At 39.5% G+C, this 21,722-nt stretch overlaps 2 protein-coding genes across 6 annotated transcripts; both read right to left on the bottom strand.

The window, feature by feature from the left end:
* Positions 1 to 2,259: 2,259 nt before the first annotated feature.
* On the bottom strand, positions 2,260 to 5,638 carry LOC103705038 (uncharacterized). The gene is made up of 5 exons (XM_008788624.6): positions 5,112 to 5,638; positions 4,396 to 4,897; positions 3,835 to 4,036; positions 3,328 to 3,741; positions 2,260 to 3,041 (listed from the first exon to the last, which is right to left on the bottom strand). Exons 1-5 carry the CDS (start codon positions 5,473 to 5,475, stop codon positions 2,706 to 2,708), a joined length of 1,818 nt encoding a protein of 605 aa, XP_008786846.6. The 5' UTR covers positions 5,476 to 5,638; the 3' UTR covers positions 2,260 to 2,705.
* A 9,942-nt stretch (positions 5,639 to 15,580) lies between these two features.
* LOC103705037 (E3 ubiquitin-protein ligase SINAT2-like) lies at positions 15,581 to 21,439 on the bottom strand. 5 transcript variants are annotated; one of them, XM_088712587.2, is made up of 5 exons: positions 21,073 to 21,320; positions 20,806 to 20,902; positions 18,476 to 18,714; positions 16,759 to 17,145; positions 15,581 to 16,271 (listed from the first exon to the last, which is right to left on the bottom strand). In XM_088712587.2, the coding sequence occupies exons 3-5, from the start codon at positions 18,686 to 18,688 to the stop codon at positions 15,951 to 15,953; spliced, it is 921 nt and encodes a 306-aa protein (XP_088568713.1). In that variant the 5' UTR covers positions 18,689 to 18,714; positions 20,806 to 20,902; positions 21,073 to 21,320; the 3' UTR covers positions 15,581 to 15,950. The 5 variants fall into 5 exon arrangements, with proteins under 5 accessions (XP_088568713.1, XP_038970677.1, XP_038970672.1 ...); XM_039114749.3 differs by having other exon boundaries at positions 20,806 to 20,884; XM_039114744.3 differs by lacking the exon at positions 20,806 to 20,902 and having other exon boundaries at positions 21,073 to 21,439.
* Between the last annotated feature and the right edge of the window lie 283 nt (positions 21,440 to 21,722).

Raw genomic sequence — 21,722 nt, 5'->3', positions numbered from 1 at the left:
AAAATTCTAAATCATAGCACACAATTTTAATTATCCAATGCACATAGAATAGCAAATATATAATTTATGATACATATATTTAGACAAATTAGTATATTATAAATATGACACGCGTTATGAAGGGAGATAGCTATCTCAATTCCTCAACGTAGTCTTGAAAGTAAGTTGACACTCCCATGGAGCGGAACGGCGGAGAGGCAGAGCGGAACGACAGAGTGGCGGAGAATCGGCAAGAGAACAGGCTGGTGGAGGCTAAGAAGGTTGGGGGAAACGGTGCTCGGCAGCAACAAACGGCGACTGAGAAGCCTTTGTGGTTGTCGGTGGCCCAGACACCCCTACGGCGACCCCAGTGGACCTCATTTGAGATCTCCCAAGTGGAACTCCGGCAAAACCAAAGCGTCCTCATGGAGGTCTTGGAGCTACCACTGGAGAGGATCAACAAGCCCTGGAGAACCTAGTCGGCGACAACCCTCCTAGCCCGAAGCCTCGGCCGCCCTGTCTCGATTAACCGGATTGGGAAAGAGATCTGAATTAGAGCTCGGATTGGCTACGAGATCGAAGGATTTCCATTGCCGGCCGGACATCTGGCCATCTGCTTCAAGAAGGAGGAGTAGAGGGATGCGGTGCTCTAGAGCGGCCCTTGGTTAGTAGGGGGCAGCCACTGGCCATGGAGAGGTGGCGTCCAGATTTTGTGCCTGATGTCTACAAGGTTACCAAGGTCGTGGCGTGGGTGCAATTGTCGGCGCTCCCACTTGAGTTCTCGGATAAGGAGTCGATCCTTGACATAGCCAGAGTGGCCGGATGCCCTCTGGCACTAAATGCAACGACGAACGGCAGGCGTCGGTTGGGATTTGCTAGGTTTAAAATAGAAGTGAATGCCCTAAAACCCTTGAGGCCTGGGATCTACCTCCAAGGCGAATCAGAGAAGATTTGGCAAGGTTTCACCTATGAAAACTTGCTGGGAGTCTGCTACAAGTGTGGATGTCTCGGCCATGGCAAGGAGAAATGTGGCCCCTCGCCTTCAGCCGCTAGGGGAGGGGGGATCAGATGCGGAATGGCACGGCGGAGGTGACATCAATGAATCCGGTCGAGGCCGGCCCTAACCAAAACAATCGGCCGGCCTACGGGCCATGGTTGGTCATCAGTCGGAACCGCAAGTTGAAGCAGTCCAGCTCGGAGATGAGGAAGAAGATGACCACCGAGTTGGGGTTGGAGTCAACCGGTGGTTCACTCAATGTCAATCAGGGTCCCCAAACTTCGCCAACCAGGCCGAGGCCGATGAGCGGAGGATCGTGGCCATGCCGGACCGGGGGAAGTGCTGGCGATGGACGATCTCAGCGATGACTCAACCTTTCCAGCTGACGTTAGTTCTTATGACCCATTATTTACTATTGAGTTGGTGCCGATTCAACTCAGTGTGGATGGACCTGAGCCTTCGTGGATCCAAGCAGGCCAAGCTGTGGGAGCCTATAAGGGCTTGGCCCAACAACCGGCCTTCAACGAACCCAGCCCATCCAAATGGGCCCAAAGTCCACTGAAAGGCTGCGACATGATCGGGCTCGCGGATTCGGCACCCCAAGGCTAGCCCATGGGCGCTGTGCTGAGCCCAGACCATCCACCGGCCCTCCCTAAACCCGGCCTGCCTAAGCGGGCCCAAAGCCCATTGAAAGGCCTAGGCAGATCCGGGTTAGCAGGCCAGAACAAGGCGGGTGGGCGGGAAGCTGGATCCACATTATTGAGACAGACCGAGCCCCATCAGTCACCACACAGCAGGGTTCATCAGACTCCACCGAGCCCTCCATGGACCCTTTACCCCCTTCCATGCCGGCGACGGAGGAATGGTCGGTGCCGGTAGACATGCAGGGAGCAACCGGGGGCATGAACGTTCCGCCATGCTCTATCTAGGGAGGCGAACCGGTGATGGTAGTTGCAGTCTCTGGGAAAAACCAGGTGATGGCACTCTCCCAAGATATACCTGAGGCCGGCAGCATGGCTCCCAGTGGCCAGTAGGGGGCGGAGATGGCGACTGAAGAAAGGTGTGGAAAGGGCCTAGGTGATGAGGGGGCTGGCCTCGTGCGGTGGCAGGTTGGTGACCAAGCTAGAGCCTAGAAGGGGTAGGTGGAGATGGTTCCATTATCCACACTCTACATACATATATATGCACAATTAAATATAGTTATACAACACCACTATACACAAAGATACATAGTTGTTGAGAGGGATGGACACTAGGCACATTTACCAGGTGACTATACATGAAGATGCATAATTGTTGTTAGAGGTAGTGGGGGCATATGCACACCATACACAGATGTACAAATATATACGATTATACAATACAACACACAAATGCGCAGTTATTAAAATACATCTAGTGAAATAATATAGAAATTTTAAGTTGAAAATTTTTTGAGTCTTGATCATTGCTGTGGTGGTTAAGTGATTTCGACCTAAATCAGTGCAACTATCAAGCATCATTACTTAAAAGAAAATTAGATAAACTTGCTTCTTTTTCCTTCGAGCAACGAAGTGTAATTAGTTATAATTTTACCCTAAGGAAAATATGTGACCATTTTGAAGGGAACATAGGCAAAACCCGATTAAAATCCTTGTCCTGTAATAGTTTATATATTAATCTCCTTTACAGAAAATAATAAAATATGAGGTTTATATAGCACAAAGCTCCCAAGAAAGATCCCAACCACTTACATCTTAAAGTTCACTAATTGAGGGTCAATGCATTTTGGAATATTTCTCTCTACCGAGAGATTTGGTATAGAGTTGACGACACATCTAGCACTGGCAATATAATCTTCGTAACTCTCGCCACCGTTGCCGCCTCCATTTGTTATGGGAAAGACAAGTCCAGCACCTACATATTCCCAATGACCAGTTTTCCAATCAAAGCCATATAGAGGAAGAAATCGATGACCGTACTCCGCCACAAACTCTATTGCATCCACCACGAACTCCATCTCCTCCCATGAGGTATAGTATGCAAAACTAACCCGGGTCCACCCCGGCCTCGCCCCTTCATATCCCTGCAAGAGGAAGCAAATATCTCACCTTTTGTTCAACCAACTCATATAACAACTTATATTAGGCCATGCACCACGTAATTTTAAATGAAACACAAACTTATAATTTAGAAATTAAGCATAATGTAACTCTTAAGTTTTAATATTTCCTATCCTAAGTTTTAATGCTGCATATAAATTATAATTAGATTCGGTCTATAATACATCAGCACCAATATAAACATTAAAAGGCCTACGTAGGGTTAAACAGTAGGGTTAAACAGGAACGGTCCAGAAATTAATTACTCACTCTCTCGACCGCGGTCTTGATGGCTTTGGACCGGGCCCGGTCGATCCCGAGAAGCACGTGACCGTAGGGCCCGGCGCACGCGCAACCGCCGCGTCCCTGGATCCCGAACAGATCGTTCAACAGCTTGGTCACGAAACCGCAGTGTAGGTGCTTGCCACGCATCCCGTCCGGGTACACGAGGAACGACATGATCGGCTGCCGCTCCTCCTCGCACACGTGCCCCAGCACCCGCACCTTCGGGTTCTCCCGGATCCGCTCCATGGCTCGTCGCGCAAAAAGAGCTTCCCTCTCGCGGATCGCTACGTGTCCGACCCACTCCTTCACGCAGAACGCGAGCGCGGCACGAATCTTCTGGACGATCCCCGGCGTACCGGCATCTTCCCGTTCCTCCGCGTTCTCGCAATACACGGTGTCCTGCAACAAAACCGCCACGCCTCCGTTTCCTCAGCTTTACGATTGCCAAATTATGCAAGATTATGGAGACCGGCGGCTGAGATTTTTCCATACCTTTACATCGTGGCCGCTGACGTATAGAACGGTGCCTCCGCCGCTGGTGGAGGGAGGGGTGCCTTTGATCCGGTAGAGGCCCTCATTCATCAGAAGGATGCCGGGGCTCCCAGGTCCACCGATGAACTTGTGTGGGCTGAGAAACACGGCATCGTAGCCGTCCACCTCGCCAGATCTCATCTCGATGTTCACGTATGGCGCGCTGTTAGATTCACGAATTGATGATCAAAATTTGTTACACAATCAAGTGTGTTATGGATGTGCCAAGTGAAAAAGTCTCAGCTTGTGCTTTTTCTGGCCTGAGAGATGAGCCTGATTGCATGGCACTCTTCTTGCTAGCTTCAACATGGCCCAAAAGTTCTACAACCTGATCTAAATGCACCTGGCCTAGCGTGCACAGGTAGAGTGGTGCAATTGAAGGCATTTACTAGTATAGGTATAGTTTCTCAAATGTAGCTGGGTCATTCAAGATAGGGTGGTTCTAACACCGTAATTATAAAACTTCGGTTATCAATATGGTTGTTTCACAAGGTTGTGGGAGGAGGATCCACACGTACATACCTGCATGCGAAGTCGAAGCATGCATAGGCACCATGCCGATGGAGCATACGTGCGATTCCACTTGTGTCGGACTGCACTCCGGTGACATTGCTGCAGGCCGAGAAAGAACCAAGCTTGGGTCTTCCGGAGTACTCTGGGGACTCAAGGGCGGCCTCGAGGGCTGCAAGGTCGATGTGCCCCGACTCATCGAGCCCGATCTCGACCACTTCGGCTAGGGTCTGGCGCCATGACAGCAGGTTGGAATGGTGCTCATATGGGCCTATGAATATGACCCACCGATCGGAAGGCGGGAGGTGGTTGAGGACCACTGGACGGAGGATGGATGGGACAGTGATCCCCATCACCTCTTGCAGCCGTTTGATCGCCGCGGTACAGCCGGTGCCACAGAAGAGGAGGATGTCATGCGGGCCGGCTCCCATGCAGTGCTTGATGTATTGGGAGGCTTGGTGGACCAACTTGCTGGTGTGGAGGCCCACATAGCTATCCACAGTGTGAGTGTTCCCTGTCATGAAATCAAAAAGTCATTGGAGTGGTGCTTTTGGAGCAAGTTATAGTTCATTCCATGAGATGGGATTTCCTTTGAGATGCAGCCTGGCTTCCATGGATTCCTTAGAATTTATGTTTGCCTCTAATATGAGCCTTGAAGTATTTAATGATGCAGCAGCAGCGTAATTATATATGCTAATACTAACAATCAGATTCAGAGAGATATATACCATAGAATGGAAGGACATCTTGCAGTAGAAATTCCTCCACAAACCGCAGGAACCTCCCTGAAGCTGTGTGATCCGAGTATGTGATGCGGCGTCGACCAAAAGGGGAGTCGAACTCAGCCTCAGCTCCAATGATCTGTGACCTTAGAAACTCCATCTTACTGTCATCATCAGCATGACCATCTAACCATTTGCTCAAGGGCTCAATCATATCAAACTCATCAATAGGAGCAAAGGTTGTTCCCTTCCCACTGGGCTCAGCCGGGCTACCGGCATCGGCGCCACCGAGCTTTGCCGAATCTGAGGAGATTTTAGCATGATGGATGCTTGATAATGGCAGAGGAGAGGCAACAAGAAGAGGCATCATGATGCTGCAAGGAAATAGCAATATGTGATCAATACAATCCTGTCGATTGAGACTTGGGAGACAATATCCTTATATAGACTATATCCTTATATAGACTATGGACAGGCGCACAAGGAAAAATATAATACAAGAGCAGCAGAACCAGGTTCCATGCGTTGGACCCTGCCATTTAGCCTTTGGTTTGCGGAAATCCGTGAACTGCATGGGAAATGTGGAGCACACCGTAAGGGAGAAGCGTAGGAACGTAAGGCAGGGGTTGGGCTCATCACGCCATTAAATCAAACGCGGTCCACAGAAATAAATATTGGAGGCTCGAACTCTAGCTTGGTCGAGCGGTGCAGACCAGTCACTTGTAAAGCGAGTGAACTCAATGCCCAACGCGGATATGGGCAAAAATGTTTGTGTGCATATATTTCTTTATATATATATTTCTTTTTAGTTTTATTTTGTAAATGTTTTGATGGATAAAATTATCTTTAATGTTTTTGAAGGATAATTAAAGATTATCCATCTGAGGTTAAACTCGGTTTCACCAAGTTTATATGTGGTTTGGCAAATGAGTCAACTCGGGGCAAACCAACGGTGGGACGAGTCTTAGGTGCCCACAATATTTGACCTGGCGTCGGAGGAAACGCGGCAAGAGCGGCAGAGGGGGTAAAGCTGGCTGGTTAGGCTGAGGCCACCAATATTACATTGGGCGTGACTCTGGCTGTTTTCCCTCTTCAATTCAATGGTATGCACAATGTTATCTTGTGAAGAACTTATATGAGATCTCTGTCATACCAAATATTCATTTATTCTTGGTCTTTTCTTCCCCGTGTGCGAATAACTATTCCTAGCTAGAATTGGCATTTCTTTGTGGAAAAAATGGCTCCAAGATAACTTGATCCCTACCAAATTAGATTTACTGAATCAGCTTGGTTTGGAAAATATAATTCATTTCTAGGAATCAAAAGAGACAAGTTTTAGACTGCTTGGGCTCGGCATGATATATGGGGAACCTGTTTGGACTCGGCTCGAGCCCGAATCTAGCATGACAAAGTTGCTCACCCCCAGCGGTCATCAGTTCCAAGCCTAGCTTCCTCTTGTTTGCAAACACTTGGAGTGCAGGCTGGGCTCATTTAGGAGCAAAGTTCTAAAATGTATGAGTTTTGTTTTTATGTATGATAGTTTATACAAATCATAAGTTATACATATATATGCCGGCAATTTGTTATATTTTTATGCATATATTATTTATAATGTAGATGCAAACTAGGTCAAAAATGGCCGAGTCCAGCACAAAGGCTGCTAAGAGGGAGAAAGAAGAAAAAAGAAATTAAACGATTTAAGAGAGGCCATGTACATCTCATTGGCTCCAAGAAAGTAGATAGGGGGAGGTATTATTTCAAATTTTTTATGGAGGTGGCAGCCACTCTCATTGACCTGAAATGTCCCGTGAGCAAAGGGACATGGCTTATGTTGAAGTTTTTAATGATTCAAATATAAATTAGATTTGCAGTTTATGTTAACCACTAATCAAACCCAACCACCTTGTAGTTCTGGGTGTTAAAAGAGTAGTGCTGCAGGGCTCTATAAAGTGCACATAAGCAATAATTTTGCAAGGTGGCAAGGAGAAAATTGCTTAACTTAATGAATTTATTGCCAAACATGGTAGGTTAGTTGATTATAGAGTTTCCAAGTTAGCAGTCGTGAGCTCGATAAACTTTTCATTTGCAATTTATGAGCGCCCAAAGCATCTTCTATGCTAAGTTATGAAATAAAATCATAATTGTTGATATGGTAAATTGTTTGAAACCATGCTAGTTCATTGAATGAATACATATGATAGGAGGTGGAATTAAAGGTAGACATTTTCCTACTTTATATCTTTCTCCCCCCTTCCAAAAAAAAAGAACAAGTGAATGAATGAATGAAAATATACTTAACTTTTCTTGCAAAGTTTTTTCTAATAAAATTATATATTGAGAAATTTGTATTAGAAATAAGATTTTAATTGCTTGTTCTGTTCATGGTACTGGTGTGCTCTATATACAAGTTTAGCCCATAGATATAGTAGAATACAACAATAGAATCTCATGATTATAGGAAAGATACTCGAGACCAGATATAGTATAATACAATAGTAAAATCCAATAATTTGGTACGAAAACTAAATTTGAATATGATAATCAGATCCCATTATTTTTGGAGATTAATCTGAGCTAATATTCCAAAATTGTGCGTACAATATGTAGCAACTGTGATATCTAATATCGTACATACTATAATGGCGAGATTGTGTATGATTCTGACAAGTATAATACGCCCCCTCAAGTTAGTGTGTGTAGATTTGTAACATCCAACTTGTGTGGTAGATAAAAAAACTGATCACAACCTAAAACTTTGGTAAAAATATCAGCACGTTGGTTGTCACTTCGAAGGAACTTAGTCTGGATTGTGTTTGTTTGTAGTTTTTTTATAACAATATGACAATCTATTTCGATGTGTTTTGTCTACTCATAGAATATAGAGTTGGCGGCAATAGAAAGTGTTGCTTGGTTATCATAATAGAGAGATATAGGTTGAGGGTGGTGAATAGCCAAGTCAGAGCCTAGAGTTTTGAGCCAGACTAATTCACAAGTGATAGAGGCCATTGATCAATACTTAGGTTCAGCGGTGGAACGAGAGAAATACTTTATTTCTTTGTGCACCATGAGCTAGGGCTATCATCAAGAAAGCTACAATAACTGTGACAGAATGACAAGTAGTAGAACAAGTCGCCCAATTAGCATCACAATAAACACTAAGATAAAAGTTGTTCGAAGTAGGCATGACCAAAACTAGGGCATGATTTGCGGTATCTTAAGACTCAAAGAGCAGCATCCATATGGGGGTGGCATGGTGCCTGTATAAATTGACTAAGAAGATTGACAATAAAGGTAATGTCTGGATCAGTGATTGTGAGATAAATCAAACGACCTATCAGGCATTTATATGGTATAGGATCATGCAAAAGTTCTCCAACATCATGTAATAATTTTAAAATTTGCTCCATCTGGGTGTGCACTGGTTTAGCACCTAAAACAACTTTATCTTCAAGAATATCTAGGCATACTTCTGTTGACAAAGAAAAATACCTTTACTGAAGTGTGCAACTTCGATGCCCATAAAGTATTTAAGTGTGCCAAGATCATTAATTCGAAATTGATGTTGGAGGAAAGATTTAGTGGAAGCAATGAAAGAAGGATCATTGCTAGTAGTGAGTATATCAACATAAACAAGTACAATGGCAATGTTGCCTTTAGATTTGAGGGTAAAGAGTGAATAATCGATAATTGAATGAGTGAAACCAGCCTAAAGTAGTATAGTAGAGAATTTGGAAAACCAGTTACAAGAGGCTTGTTTAAGACTATATAAGAATTTATTGAAGCGGCAGACCAACTGTTCTCCTTTCTCCTCCTTTCAAGAAAAATCTGGTGGTAGTTGCATGCAAACTTTTTTATTAAATCACCATGGAGGAAGGCATTATTGACATTAAGCTGGTATAGATGCCATTGCTTGGCAGCTACAATGGCAATAAGACAACAAACTGTAACCAATTTGGCAATAGAAGTAAATGTTTCATAGTAATCCAGGCCTTTAACTTGAGTGTAGTCTTTAGCAACAACCTTGCTTTATACCATTCAATACTACCATCGGACTTGCATTTGATCTTATATACCCATTTGCATCTGATGGAATGTTTGCCTGGTGGAAGTGGCATCACGGTCCAAATATGATTAAACTCTAAGGCCTTAATTTCATTGGCCATAGCATCATGTCAGTAAGCATGTTTCATTGCTGAGAGAAAAGACTTGGGTTCTTGAGAAGAGAAAATAGAAGCTAGAAAAGCACGATGAGAGCTAGAGAATTTATAAAAAAAAAGATAATTTTAGAGTAGATACTTAGTACCTATTACGAGGTTGTTTAGGTATAGGTAAGAATATGACGAAACTTGAGAGCACTAAAAATCTTGAAGCCATTAGGGAGGACGTCAGATGCTTGTGGAGCGTTTTGGAGGTAGATTGACGGATGTTTTAGAAAGATCAACCGGTTCGATGGAATCTTAATTAGAAGTGGAAGAAGGCCAAGTAGGTGAAGATGGAAGATCAATTGAAGGAGTAGAGAGGATGAGTTCATCACCATTATCAATAATGTAAGGAAGAATTAGTCATTGGGAAGAAGGAAAAATGTGAGATGTATTGGCAAATGGAAAAACTGAATCATGAAAAATGACATCCCAAATAGTGAATATTTTTTTCTCAAGTAGGTCATACACATGATAGCCTTTTGGCCATAGGGATTTTCTACAAAAAATGCATTTATGTGCGCGAGGTCTAAATTTATTTTTGGCTTGGATATGAGCAAAACATCCAAAGGTACGTCCATGGTGGTAAGAGAATTTTTTTTATCAAAAAATATTTCATGACGAGATTTACCACTTAAAATAGGAGAAGGAAATCGGTTAATAAGATAAACAATAGTTAAAACACACTTACCCCAAAATTGGAGTGGTAGATTGGCTTGAAAATGTAATACTTGAGCTACTTCAAGGAGGTGTCTATGTTCACGCTCAACTATACCATTTTGCTATGGCGTTCCAACACAAGATAATTTATGAATAATTCCTAAAGAATCAAGGTAAGTTTGCAATTGATGATCCATAAATTCCATCCCATTATCACTTCTAACTATTTTTATTTTATGAGAAAATTGGTTGCCTATAAGAGCAATAAATTTTCTAAGCAAATAAAATGTTTCATATTTGAATCGCATGAGAAAAATCCATGTGCAACATGAAAAGTCATCTACAATAGTTAAAAAATAACATGCACTGGTATGAGATGGAATAGAACAACTTTCCTAAATATCAATATAAATAAGTTCAAAAATGAAGGAAGAAATAGAAGTACTTGTAAGAGAAGAAACTCTAGTATGTTTTGCTAGAGGACAAACAGTATAAGAATCTATTTTATATTAAAAAGTAGAAAGAGAAATAGAAATATCTTGGGCTAAAATATTTAATCTTAGAGTCGATGGATGGCCCAAACAATTGTGCCAAAGACTCAACTAGGTGCAATAACTTGTAGAAGTATGAGATACTGGAGCCTTGTGATAGTAAATGCCATTATTTTCTTTACCGAGACCAATCAAGTTCCTCATTGGCAGGTCCTGAAAAACACAAAAGTCAGAAAAAAAATATGACAACACAATTATGTGGTTTAGTAAACTTACTATTGGATAATAAAAATTGAAAGTGGGTACACAAAGAACATTTTTTTAACTCAAGAGAAGGGGATATTTCAATAGTCCCTTTGGGTTATTTGAATGGAATCTTCAGTCAGTAGTTTAGATTGACGAGTTGGTTAAGGTTCAAGTAATAAAAAAAGATTAAAGTTGGAGACCATGTGGTCACAAGAATCTGTGTCAATTACCCATGTCATGGGTTGTGAGTTGGAAGGAATACCTATGTTGATGGAAGTGGTGGTTTTGTCAATGTTTAATATGGATAGAAAATGAACATACTACTCTGGTGTGAGCTGGGGCACAATAGATGAGCCAAAAGGATTTTTACTATTGGCAATATGATTTACAATAGTAGGGTTTTGGTTCCTCCACAGTAGTTTGGGCAGCCATATAATTTATAATAAGTGTCACATGTGCAACCAAGATTATTGCAGTAATCACAATGTGCTTGTCCTCGACCGACACGATCTCTACTACTACGACCTCCTTGTTGGTTACTGAAGTGACTAAAATTGTGCTTGTTAAAATGTGAAGTAGCCATGGCAGCGCCTTCAAGAGATTGCATCAATTTGACTTAATGTGCCTTCTATTTCTCCTCTTGCAAAATCAGAAAAAAAAGTTTTGCTTACTACAAGTAGTGGCTCCATGGTGAGTATTTAGCTTCGAACAGTTGAAAAGAAGTCATTGAGCCCTATAAGGAATTAAAAAACCTTTTCATTTTGAGAGATCGGATTCAACTCTTTCATTGCACCATAGGTGTAAGTAAGAAGTGGACATAGACCATTGATTTTATCCCAATATACTTTGAGTGTAGTAAAATAAGAAGCAACAAAAGATTGATCTTGAATATGCATTGAGATTTCTCGCTTGATACGATAAATTTGGGTAGCCTTACCATGAGAAAAGTGCTCTTTCAGATCTTCCCATGCCTCCTTTGCAGTTTTAAAATAAACTATACTGCTCACAAGATCTTTGTGGACTATGTTCCAAATTTAGGAAAGCACCATGGTGTTGCAACATTGCCTTGCATCAAGTATTGCTAAACTTTTGTCAGGTTTTTCAAGCAAGCCATTAATAAAGCCAATTTTATTCTTGGCTAAGAGAGCAGTCTTCATGGCATGCCTCCATAGAAGATAATTGTCACTAGTAAGGATTTGAGAGATCAGGATCATGCTTGGGTTATCTAAGTGGTGGGGAAAGAACGGTGACATTATATCAGCACTAGGATTAGAAATATCAGTAGAAAATGCCATAATTATCAAATGGAGAATAGAGGGTCAAGAAAAACAAACACTGAAAGGATGATAGGAGAACAAGAAAGAGGGGTTGACTGATCAAGAAAAAACTCGCTCTGATACCATGAAAAATTTGTGTTAGAAATAAATTTTGAATTGCTTGTTCTACTCATGGCACTAGTGTACTTTATATACAAGTTAAGCCCCCAGATATAGTAAAATAAAACAATAAAATTTCAAGATTATGAAAAAGATACTAGGGACCAGATAGAGTATAATACAATAGCAAAATCCTATAATTTGGTACAAATACTAAATTTGAATATGACAATTAGATCCCATGATTTTTGGAGATTATTTGAGCTGATATTCTAAGATTGTGCATGTAATATGTGGCAGCTGTGATATCTAATATCGTACCAACTATAATAGTTGAGATTGTACATGATTCTAACAACTATAATATATATATATATATTATGTGAGCATACAGACAAAAAGGGAATAAATATTTTGAGTTTGCCATGCTAACCCACTATATGTTTGACCTGCACTTCAAAATTGGTTGTGTGGCGCTCAAATTTCTTCGAAGTCTCCCATGTAAAGCATCAAGGACAGTACCCTCGCATAACCTAGGCCTTGGTTGGACTTGGCATACATAGTGGCGTTATTTGGGAGGTCTAACTCGGATTTTCAGGCATTTGTTAAAAGATTGACCTACTCGAAGCAAAACCGGGAGGTCAAACTTGGATTTTTCAGGTATTTGTTAAAAGATTGACCTACGTGAAGCAAAACCTGGTTCTCATCAAAGCCTTTTCCTAAACTGTGGTCTTGCACCACAGGCTCTCAAGCAGCCTCTTTCCAATTAAAAAAATGGACAAAAATCTCAAAGGAAGAACTTTTAGTAATTTCTGTTATTGATTCCAATTAGTTATTTTAAGAGGGTAATTAAAGCTGAGATCTCCCAAAGCCAATAGATTTTTTCCTCATTGTCATAAGATACATATTTCCTAAAAGAAAATAAAGAGATAAATATTAAATAAATAGTAGAAAATAGTTTCTAACTTCTACTAAACTTTTAAATATAACATGAGTTTTTAGAAGAAAGAAATACAAAAGTTCCAACGACAATTAAAGAAAAGTCATCCTTGAATTATGAAATATGGAATTGGCCTTCAAGTTTACTCAAGCATAATTTTTGGTGTAGCCATGCAACTCTCTTGAGTTTTGACAGCCTTCTATCACTTGTGTTACTGTTATGAGGCCTCCTTTTGGATGTTTAAACTCCTAGTCCAGGCACAAAGCAGACATGGAGTCCTTCGACTGCATCAACGCATTCTAACTCACTTGTTTTTAGATATTGTGCAAACATGTTTTAGTAAAACTTATTGAAAATAAAATCCAGTTGTACATTGCAATTTTCTTTATGTGGTACAACTCAGACTTCTTTATATGTGTCCATAAAGCAAAGGTATCAAGTGGTTATATGCGAGGGTGCAAATGAACCTAAGCTACTAACGAGCAACTCGGGCTTGGCTCGCTATGAGCTTATTTGAGCTCGGACCTGTTAGGAAATAATCCAAGCTCAAATTAATTCCAAAGCTGGCTCGTAAAAAAGTTGAACCTAAACAGTGGTCTTGTTCATATATAGTGAAAAAAAGCTTGGCTCGACTTGGCTGAAGCTCAAGCCTCGCCGAACCGAGCTTGAGCAAATAGAGCGTATGTTGTACCTCCAACTAGTGACGAGAAAAGCTGCCATACGTCACAAGAGATCAAAGACCACGTTTCAAGCTTCAAGGAAGTTTCCTTGTGAGGGCCCAAGAGGCGCATACCAGCAACTATAGCTTGAATGGATGCATAATTGCATATGTTGATGGTATTTGAAGAATCAGAGAATGGATCACCCCCTAGGACTTGATATGAACAGTAAGTCTGTCTCTTCTCCGCAGTTAGATCTTTTCTGAGACCATATTCATGGTACTCACAATTGAAGTCTGTCGTAACACAAAAAGAAAAAAGAGAAAAGAACAAGAAAAAACAGGAGAAGAATAAGAGCAAGCAATATTTCCATGGTTTAGTTTATTGATCTACGTCTCTTAGCAGAAACAATGTAAAAGCTTCACTATAAAAACAAACTAAAGATTACAAAGTACAAGATTGCCTCACAAATCCTAGCCTCCAATCTATCCGATCTCTAGGACACTCAATTGCTCTCTTCTCTTAAGATTACAAAAAATATATATAATAGAGTAAGGCGACGTAGACTCGAACTGATTTTCAATATGGTGTCCTCAATCGATTTAGACTTGATTTCTATAATTTGTAGACTCAAGACATACTCAACACAGTAGGACAAGAAGACCGGTCATTAGTATAACATAAATTTTTCTCTCCTTGCAATAAACTCAGATGACTGTGTATCTTTAACTGCCAAAGGAGACAGATGCATGCTTTGCTTGGCCAACTAACATTGGGAACTAGGATGGAGTTATTCTACCAACTTCAAAGGCTGATGGTACGTCATGCTTCAAGAGTTTTAGCAGGATCCTGGTCAATGGAGAAATGTACAAAATGGTGTGGAACACAACACGGTATACAAGCTCTGCCATCATAGGGACGGATTATTTCTGGATAGATTTTGCACAGAAGCTTGAGGTATGAGGTCACTACTTTGATAATTCAAAACCTAATGGATTTCGCCATCATAGGGATGGATGATTTCAACAGATATGAGTTGCTACAGAAATAAGTTTCGATACACCCAGTAGAAGTATGCAAACTTAGAAAAAGGTAATATACTGACAAAATAAAAAAAAAATGAAATTTTATAGTAATTGTGTGCAGAAATCTCGGAATGACATCCAGAAAAGTACAGCAGTGGATTCTGGAAAAGGTTTGAGTGCGTGGCTTAAAGAAGCATGCATCATGAAAGAGGTTGACATTTCACAGGTTAGAGCCAAATGATTTTTCATGTCTCTCATCGTATTTTCACGTTAATATAGTATCCATGCATGCCTAATACATATCTGAATGGGGGTCATCTAATTCAATGCTAAAAGCAATTGTTGGACAATGGTGAGCACCAATTTCCATCAATTTTGATTATAGACACAGCCATTTGTTGTGTCGATGGGTTTTTGCAATAGATCAAGCAACCTTGGCTATGCTGGACAGCATCTTTGTCCTGCTCACACTCAGTTTCCAAGAACTAGCTATCTTTTAAAATTCCGTTTGCTGTCAAGGACAAATAACCTATCCTTCACATTCTACCAACATGAAATCCAAATAAACAGTATTGCAGAGCTAGATGAGAGGCACCTACATGTGCAGTTCACTTTTATTGATGTTCCCACACCCTAGCAGAGCATGTTGGATCCCAGTGGCACTTCCTTTAGCCTGCTCTATCTGCACATAGGAAGATTTTAGTTAGCGGCCAACACAACCACTCTTAACAAAAATTATTATGAACATACCTCTATGGTACAAAATGAAACCAGCATCATGGACAAAAGCAGAGACAACAACAATCTCTTCCTGCAGAAAAAAATCACAACACCCTTTTCCTCCTGTACAGGATACTGCCTAGTGTTGTCACAAGGAAATTAATCACTTAATCGGGGCTTTTATAAGACAGTGAAAGAGAACGATAACTCAAGTATCAGGCACTTGATCCTCCTCTTCTCTCTCGAGACCTTATGACACTTGGACATGAATGGCCAGTCAACAAATGTTTATCATGTGCTTCCTCTTATCTTGCATCACACACAAGTGAACATATACAAAAGCAGAGTTCGACTTATGCATTTGCTAAGGTACAAAATGCAGTGTTAAAGCATACAGACTCAACATAATTCATCAGCTAACCACAGTCCTATTGTTGCACTCAGTTGAACAACAAAAGCTTGGAAAAAAGCTCAAATCATTGCTCTTTCCAAGCTTGGAAAACAACAGAAGCTTGGAAGACAGTTCAAATCATTGCTCCTTCCAAATTCGACCAGTCACCCGCAGTTTCAGCTCCTGCCGGCTGCCACCTGAGAAGAAGAGGGCCATGTTTCGGTGGATGATCAACCCATCGTAGCTATCCCGAACCTTCCTGTGGCTGTCCCTGATGCTTCTGGGCACTCCCTGCCATATCAGTTTCCTCCCATTGCCACCCACTTCCAGGCTGTAACTGAAGTTCTTTGCCTCACTGTCTTCACCCATAAATCTTAAGAACCCCATGTAAACTGGAGCCATTCCCAAGAGGAAGGCCTCAAAGTGAAGACAGAAGTACTGTCCAAAACAGCTGAAAACCTGCAGGATAATTTTGCGACAGAAAAACAGAAGTGGTATGAATGGTCTGGACTGGGATGATGTCTAAAGACTAAGAATTACACCAAATGCGTGATATTTTCACTTTACATAAGTTATCTTTTAGCACTACATCTATAAACACACTTGACTAGAATATATTATGCTTGCAAGCAGTAACTAATATTTGCATGAGATAAAGTACTCGCTTTTAAAGTTAACTATAAAATTAGGACTGCTATACATAACTATAATTGGACTCTAAACTTAAAGCTGCTATCCATAACCATAATTGGTGTCTGTTAATCTCAAACATGTCCAGTGTGATACGCATGTGGAAGTAAGTGTTGTTTGAGAAGTAAATAGGTGAAAAATATTGCAGCAAGGACTAACTATTCTAACTTGTCATCATAAAAAAAAAGAGGAACATTTTAAAAGAATACAGAGTCAATAACAAAAATAATAGTAATAAAGTGAGGAAAGGGCTTACAGTGAGCATCCATGTTGCATTTTCAACATCATGGGGGTTGGATTTCACATAACGGTGGTTGAATGTGCACCCAACATGCATATCCACTTTATGATCGTTTTTCAGGTGGGCCACAAGCATTGGAATGTCACCCATGACCAGGCATTCAGAACCTGCATAGGGGCAATTGTATGGCCTGAACCCGCATAGTTGCTCGTGTTTCAATTTAGTATAATATGGATGTATTTCAGAGCATCCCAGGTTCTGATATTTACAGGGAAGCTCGAGTGACTCTGCCACCTTCTCAAGAGCTAAGCATCTGATATTACCCAGTTCTTGGCGACAAGTAGGGCAGTGATTATGTACTCTGAGCTTGCAACTTGAGCAGAGAGTGTGACCATTTGGGCACTGCAAAATAAAATGGCGGAAGCATGTTCCTTATAAGTTCAATGCCTCCTATGCATGATGATTAAAACTTAAATTAGCTCTCTGGGGAAAAAAACCCAAGCATGCATCAAATAGATCAGCCAATTGTGTCATCTTGCAATGCATTGTGTAACTAGTGCAACATAATTTGGAGTAGAAGCCAGGCATACATTCTCAAGCATCTCAAAATTTGTCTATAAGTATGGTATTGCTGCTAATTATCACGACACAGGACGAACCAAGAAAAAAAAGGGTTATGTCAGTTAGGAACCTAGGGAAAAGAAACACACATGCACTCATGCATACATGCATACCATTATGTGTATTCTACTTATAAATGTCAAACTCTGCCACCAACAAAGGATGTGCTAGGCAAACTCAAGAAAGGGAGTGCTAAACAAGCAAGTGCAGGTTTGTTCATGTCCTAACTCCCAAACATGCAAGTGACAGGAGTGGAGAGAAGAGGAGAGTGGAAGAAAAAGGTGCTCCTGATGGCAACAGTAGGAAGCATGACCTAGAAGATGGTGAGGGTGGCTCCCACAGGCAATGGTTAAACCGCTTTTTCTTCCACCCCTTCTTCTTCCTCTCCTCTTTCTCTTCCTCCTCCTGCTGCCACTGCACCTCTTCCTCTCCTCTTCCTGTGTCTGTCATCGCTGCTCCTTCACTTGTTCCATGCCTTCCCTTATTGCTCATATTACTGCTCGATGCTGAATTTGTTGATGCAACTTATTTTCTGCCTTCGCCGACTTCTCTATTTTTTTTAACTTATTTGATTTATAAGCTAGAGTTTAATTACTGGACAACTGTTTAATTCAATTTGCCTCAGCACCTGTACCTGCCTAGGCACCATTGGGTCCACTAGGCGCCTTCTGTCCAGAATGCTTTTTCACTTGTGATATTTCTAATATATAGATTCATTTTGCAAACAGTTAAATAATCTATAATACTATACATGAAAACGCAAAGTAGCAAACTCAGAGAGACTACCACAAGCAATCTAAGAGACCTACACAACAATAAAAAGGTGTTTGAGAGTAATTGTATGCTGTGGAAAAATACGATCCTATTTAAAAAAAAAGAAAAAGAAAATAACAGTAAGTGGAAAAATATGATCATGTTTACAAGACTCTGCATGGCAAGATATTGGCCAATCAACAAGCATAGTCACATCTGTTTAAACAAAAAGAGAAAGTAACCAAGTAAGCACTGGAGAAGACAAATTTATCCTGATGTTTTGTGCTTTTATTAGTAACATAAGCTCAGATAGAGAGACAGGAGACACCATTCATGTAGAAGTGGAAGAAGAAAAAACCTGGTGTATGGGAGGGTACATAGAGTTTGTACAGACTGGGCATTCAAGAAGCTCATGCACACTTCTCGTAGAAGATAAGCCTGCTTTAATACCAGAAGCAGTGGAAGACTTGGAAGGTAGGATACCATCAAGTTCAATGCTAGCATTGGCAAGTTCATCATCTGTGACCTGAGATTCAGGAAATTCCATGCAAATGCTGCTTCCAGGAGCCATAGATATTTATTCTTTCAGCCAACTTTCTTCACGAAAAAAAAAAACAGATATTAAAGTTCAAAATACAAGCTTCTTCCCACGACTCTCCCTACACATCATATTCCTACTATAAGTTGCTACTGTTCCACGAGGTCTTAAATAAGTCTTAATTATTTTGGTGTTTAGGCAAACAAAGAGCACCCTCTGAGCCTCATCAAAGACAGTCAAACTTGGAGGAACCTTACCAGAAAATAACCTGCAACTTGCCATAGATTGGTTTTAGTATTAGATAGTTTTTACAAATCTATCTATTTTTACTGCTCAAAATGCACTTTCCATTTTTCAATATTCATATTGCTTCAAAAAACATGAAGGTCAAGCACAAACTCTGCATGTTAGAAAGAACACTACTGATACAGATAGTTATTAGAGTGCTAATTGAAGAAGACCAACTACCACTAATAAACCTTTCCCATAAAAATTCAGCGATAAGAAAAGCAACAGTTGGGAAGAGAAAATTCTAAGATCAGATGGTTGGAATTGTCTATTAAGTTGTTGCTTTACCTTACTTGACCCATTAAAAGAGTCAACAATATGGAATCACAGATCTACACCGAGAAGAAGAGAAGAAAGAGAATTAGACATCATATGATAGTACATCTCCTAGAAAGACTAAAGTCAACAAGCCAAACTTGAAAAGATTGGATGCTAAGGCTTCATTTGGCAAAGCTTTTGAAGGATCACTTTCTGGCCCTCCAAATGCACTTTTGGATGATATAGTGGTATTTGGTAAAAAATCAGAAAGCTGTTTGGTTTTGTCAGAAAGCTGAAAAGGTCTACTTGAGAAAACCTCTATTTTGGAGCTTCTCTCCAAAAGTACTTTTTGGCCAATGTCGGAAAGTTGTTTTGATTTTAATGAAACTTGCTGATGACCAAAATACCCACCAACAAATCTCATAATTACATCTTATATTATATGATATCATATCTAATAAATTATTATATAATAAATATAATATAATAGAATAATGAATTAATAATATATTACGTTATATTATATTATATTATTACATTATAATAGTATAATATATTATATTATTGTAGTAATACATCATTATAAAATAATATATTCTTATATTATATTATAAACATAATATAACATATATTACAATCATAATAATATATTATTATTATAATAATAGTTATATTATGATAATATAATATATTATTATTATAATATTATAATATACTATTAATAATATAACAAGATAATATATTAGATTATATTTCATTATATTATATTATATTGTATGAGTATATTATAATAATATCATATTATTATTATATTATTTTGTTATATTATATTGCAATATTATTATATTATAATAATATAATATAATATAATATTATAGTAATATTATACTATAAATAATATATTATTATATCATATCATATTATGTTATATTATTATGCTACAATATTCAATATTATATTATATTATATAACAATATTATACAAAATAAAAATATTTTAATATGTAATAATATGTAATATTATATTATATTATACTCCACTATGTAATATCTTTTGTTGTCATTTTATTATACCAAATTTTTTTTTTAATTTTAGTTACCAAATATATATTAAAATTTCATAATACTTTTGAAATGTAGTTACCAAACAGCAAATAGCTTTTTATAAAAGCCCTAATTCTAAAAACTCCACTTTTCGAAAGCTCTACTTCTATAAGCTCTAAAAGTTCTACAGCTAACAACAATCCCAAACAGGGCCTAAAACTATCAGCTGCATTTGAAACTGAATCCGATGATGCGAGAGAAGCACATGGCCACATGAAAAACGTCCAATAGAAAAACCAATTAAACGATCAAAGCTGCTCGAAATTTCAAGCTCACATCCGCAAAATCCAACAAACATCCAACCCATGCTTGCAAACAATGGGCCAGAAAACCAGCAGCAGAGCATAATCTAATGTGATGCATGTCAGCTGCCGATGAGCTAAAGGAAAAAGCTGTTATACAGTTCAAGCTAAAGCCTGCAATTCATATCAAATGCTTCATTACGGAAGTAAGACAACAATATTTGATGATCAGAGAAGAATAAGCTATTAGATTTCTTACAATCCATCTGACAAAAATGAAGTGTGCAAATCCATTCGCCAGTTAGAACCATATTCTAAACCAAGTTCCAAGCTTGATCCTTTCAAACAGTGGAAAACTAAACAAATGCTAGTTACTCACAGAAATTATCAAAAAAAAAGAACAGAAAATTCTGAAAATAAGATCGACAAAATAACCCTTAAAAAGAAAATCCGATAAAAAAGAAAAAAAATCCTAGACAAAGGGGGAAAGCAAGAGCGAAGCTAAAAAGGGACAGAAAGATCGAACCTTTGCGTCGAAATCGAATCGGTCGAGCTCGAATCAGTAAGCGCCAACCATAATCCAAGCAAAAGATCACGGAAATCGAAAGGACTCGTGGAGGAATTGGGTAGAGGACGCGAAGAAGATCCAGGGGAGACGGAGGGCGAGGTGGCCGCCTTCTAGGGTTTGGATCCGGAAGCCACTGTTATCTCCTCCGCGTCGGCCTCGGCTGTCCATTTGTAGCCCTGGGAACGGAAGGCGCAAAGGAGCTCCAATGGATTCCATTCAATTTTTTATTTAATTTTTAACATTTTTTTTGGCAAAAATTAATAAAAAAGTAGGAATTGGACCACACGGTGTTCGCGTAGGACACTTGGCCAAATTCAACTGCCATGAAAGGTCCCTCTCTATCCCCTTTTTTTATAATAAAGAATTAGATATTATTTCTTCATTTTGTCGGATATATTTATAATAAAGAACTAGATATCTAATAAAAATTTGATATTATTTTATATTTTTTTGGGTGAGATAGTGGAAAATGGGAGATCGGAGGCATCTCATCTTTTTTTCTTTTTTGGCAATCCCCTGCATGGAATTTATGCACAAGCACTTCTTTTAATATTTCATGATAATTTACAATTTCAATAAAAAATTTATTTTTAGACCAACTACTTGGA

This window comes from Phoenix dactylifera, chromosome 16 (assembly GCF_051530095.1).
Source record: "Phoenix dactylifera cultivar Ajwa chromosome 16, Ajwa_hap1_PhDact_Kaust_v1.1, whole genome shotgun sequence".
NCBI classification, from domain to species: domain Eukaryota; kingdom Viridiplantae; phylum Streptophyta; class Magnoliopsida; order Arecales; family Arecaceae; genus Phoenix; species Phoenix dactylifera.
This window is presented reverse-complemented; position numbering and strand designations above follow the sequence as displayed.

Bases quoted from the DNA above. Each gene is read 5' to 3' on its own strand.
- LOC103705038 (XM_008788624.6), bottom strand. From the start codon at position 5,475: ATGATGCCTCTTCTTGTTGCCTCTCCTCTGCCATTATCAAGCATCCAT. The intron at 4,037-4,395 runs GTATGTACGTGT...TGAATCTAACAG, and splicing joins TGCTTCGACTTCGCATGCAG to CGCGCCATACGTGAACATCG. The intron at 3,042-3,327 runs GTGAGTAATTAA...TTCCTCTTGCAG, and splicing joins TCAAGACCGCGGTCGAGAGA to GGATATGAAGGGGCGAGGCC.
- LOC103705037 (XM_039114744.3), bottom strand. From the start codon at position 18,688: ATGGCTCCTGGAAGCAGCATTTGCATGGAATTTCCTGAATCTCAGGTC. The intron at 17,146-18,475 runs GTTTTTTCTTCT...TTTATTTTGCAG, and splicing joins TGTACCCTCCCATACACCAG to TGCCCAAATGGTCACACTCT. The intron at 16,272-16,758 runs GTAAGCCCTTTC...ATTATCCTGCAG, and splicing joins ATGCAACATGGATGCTCACT to GTTTTCAGCTGTTTTGGACA.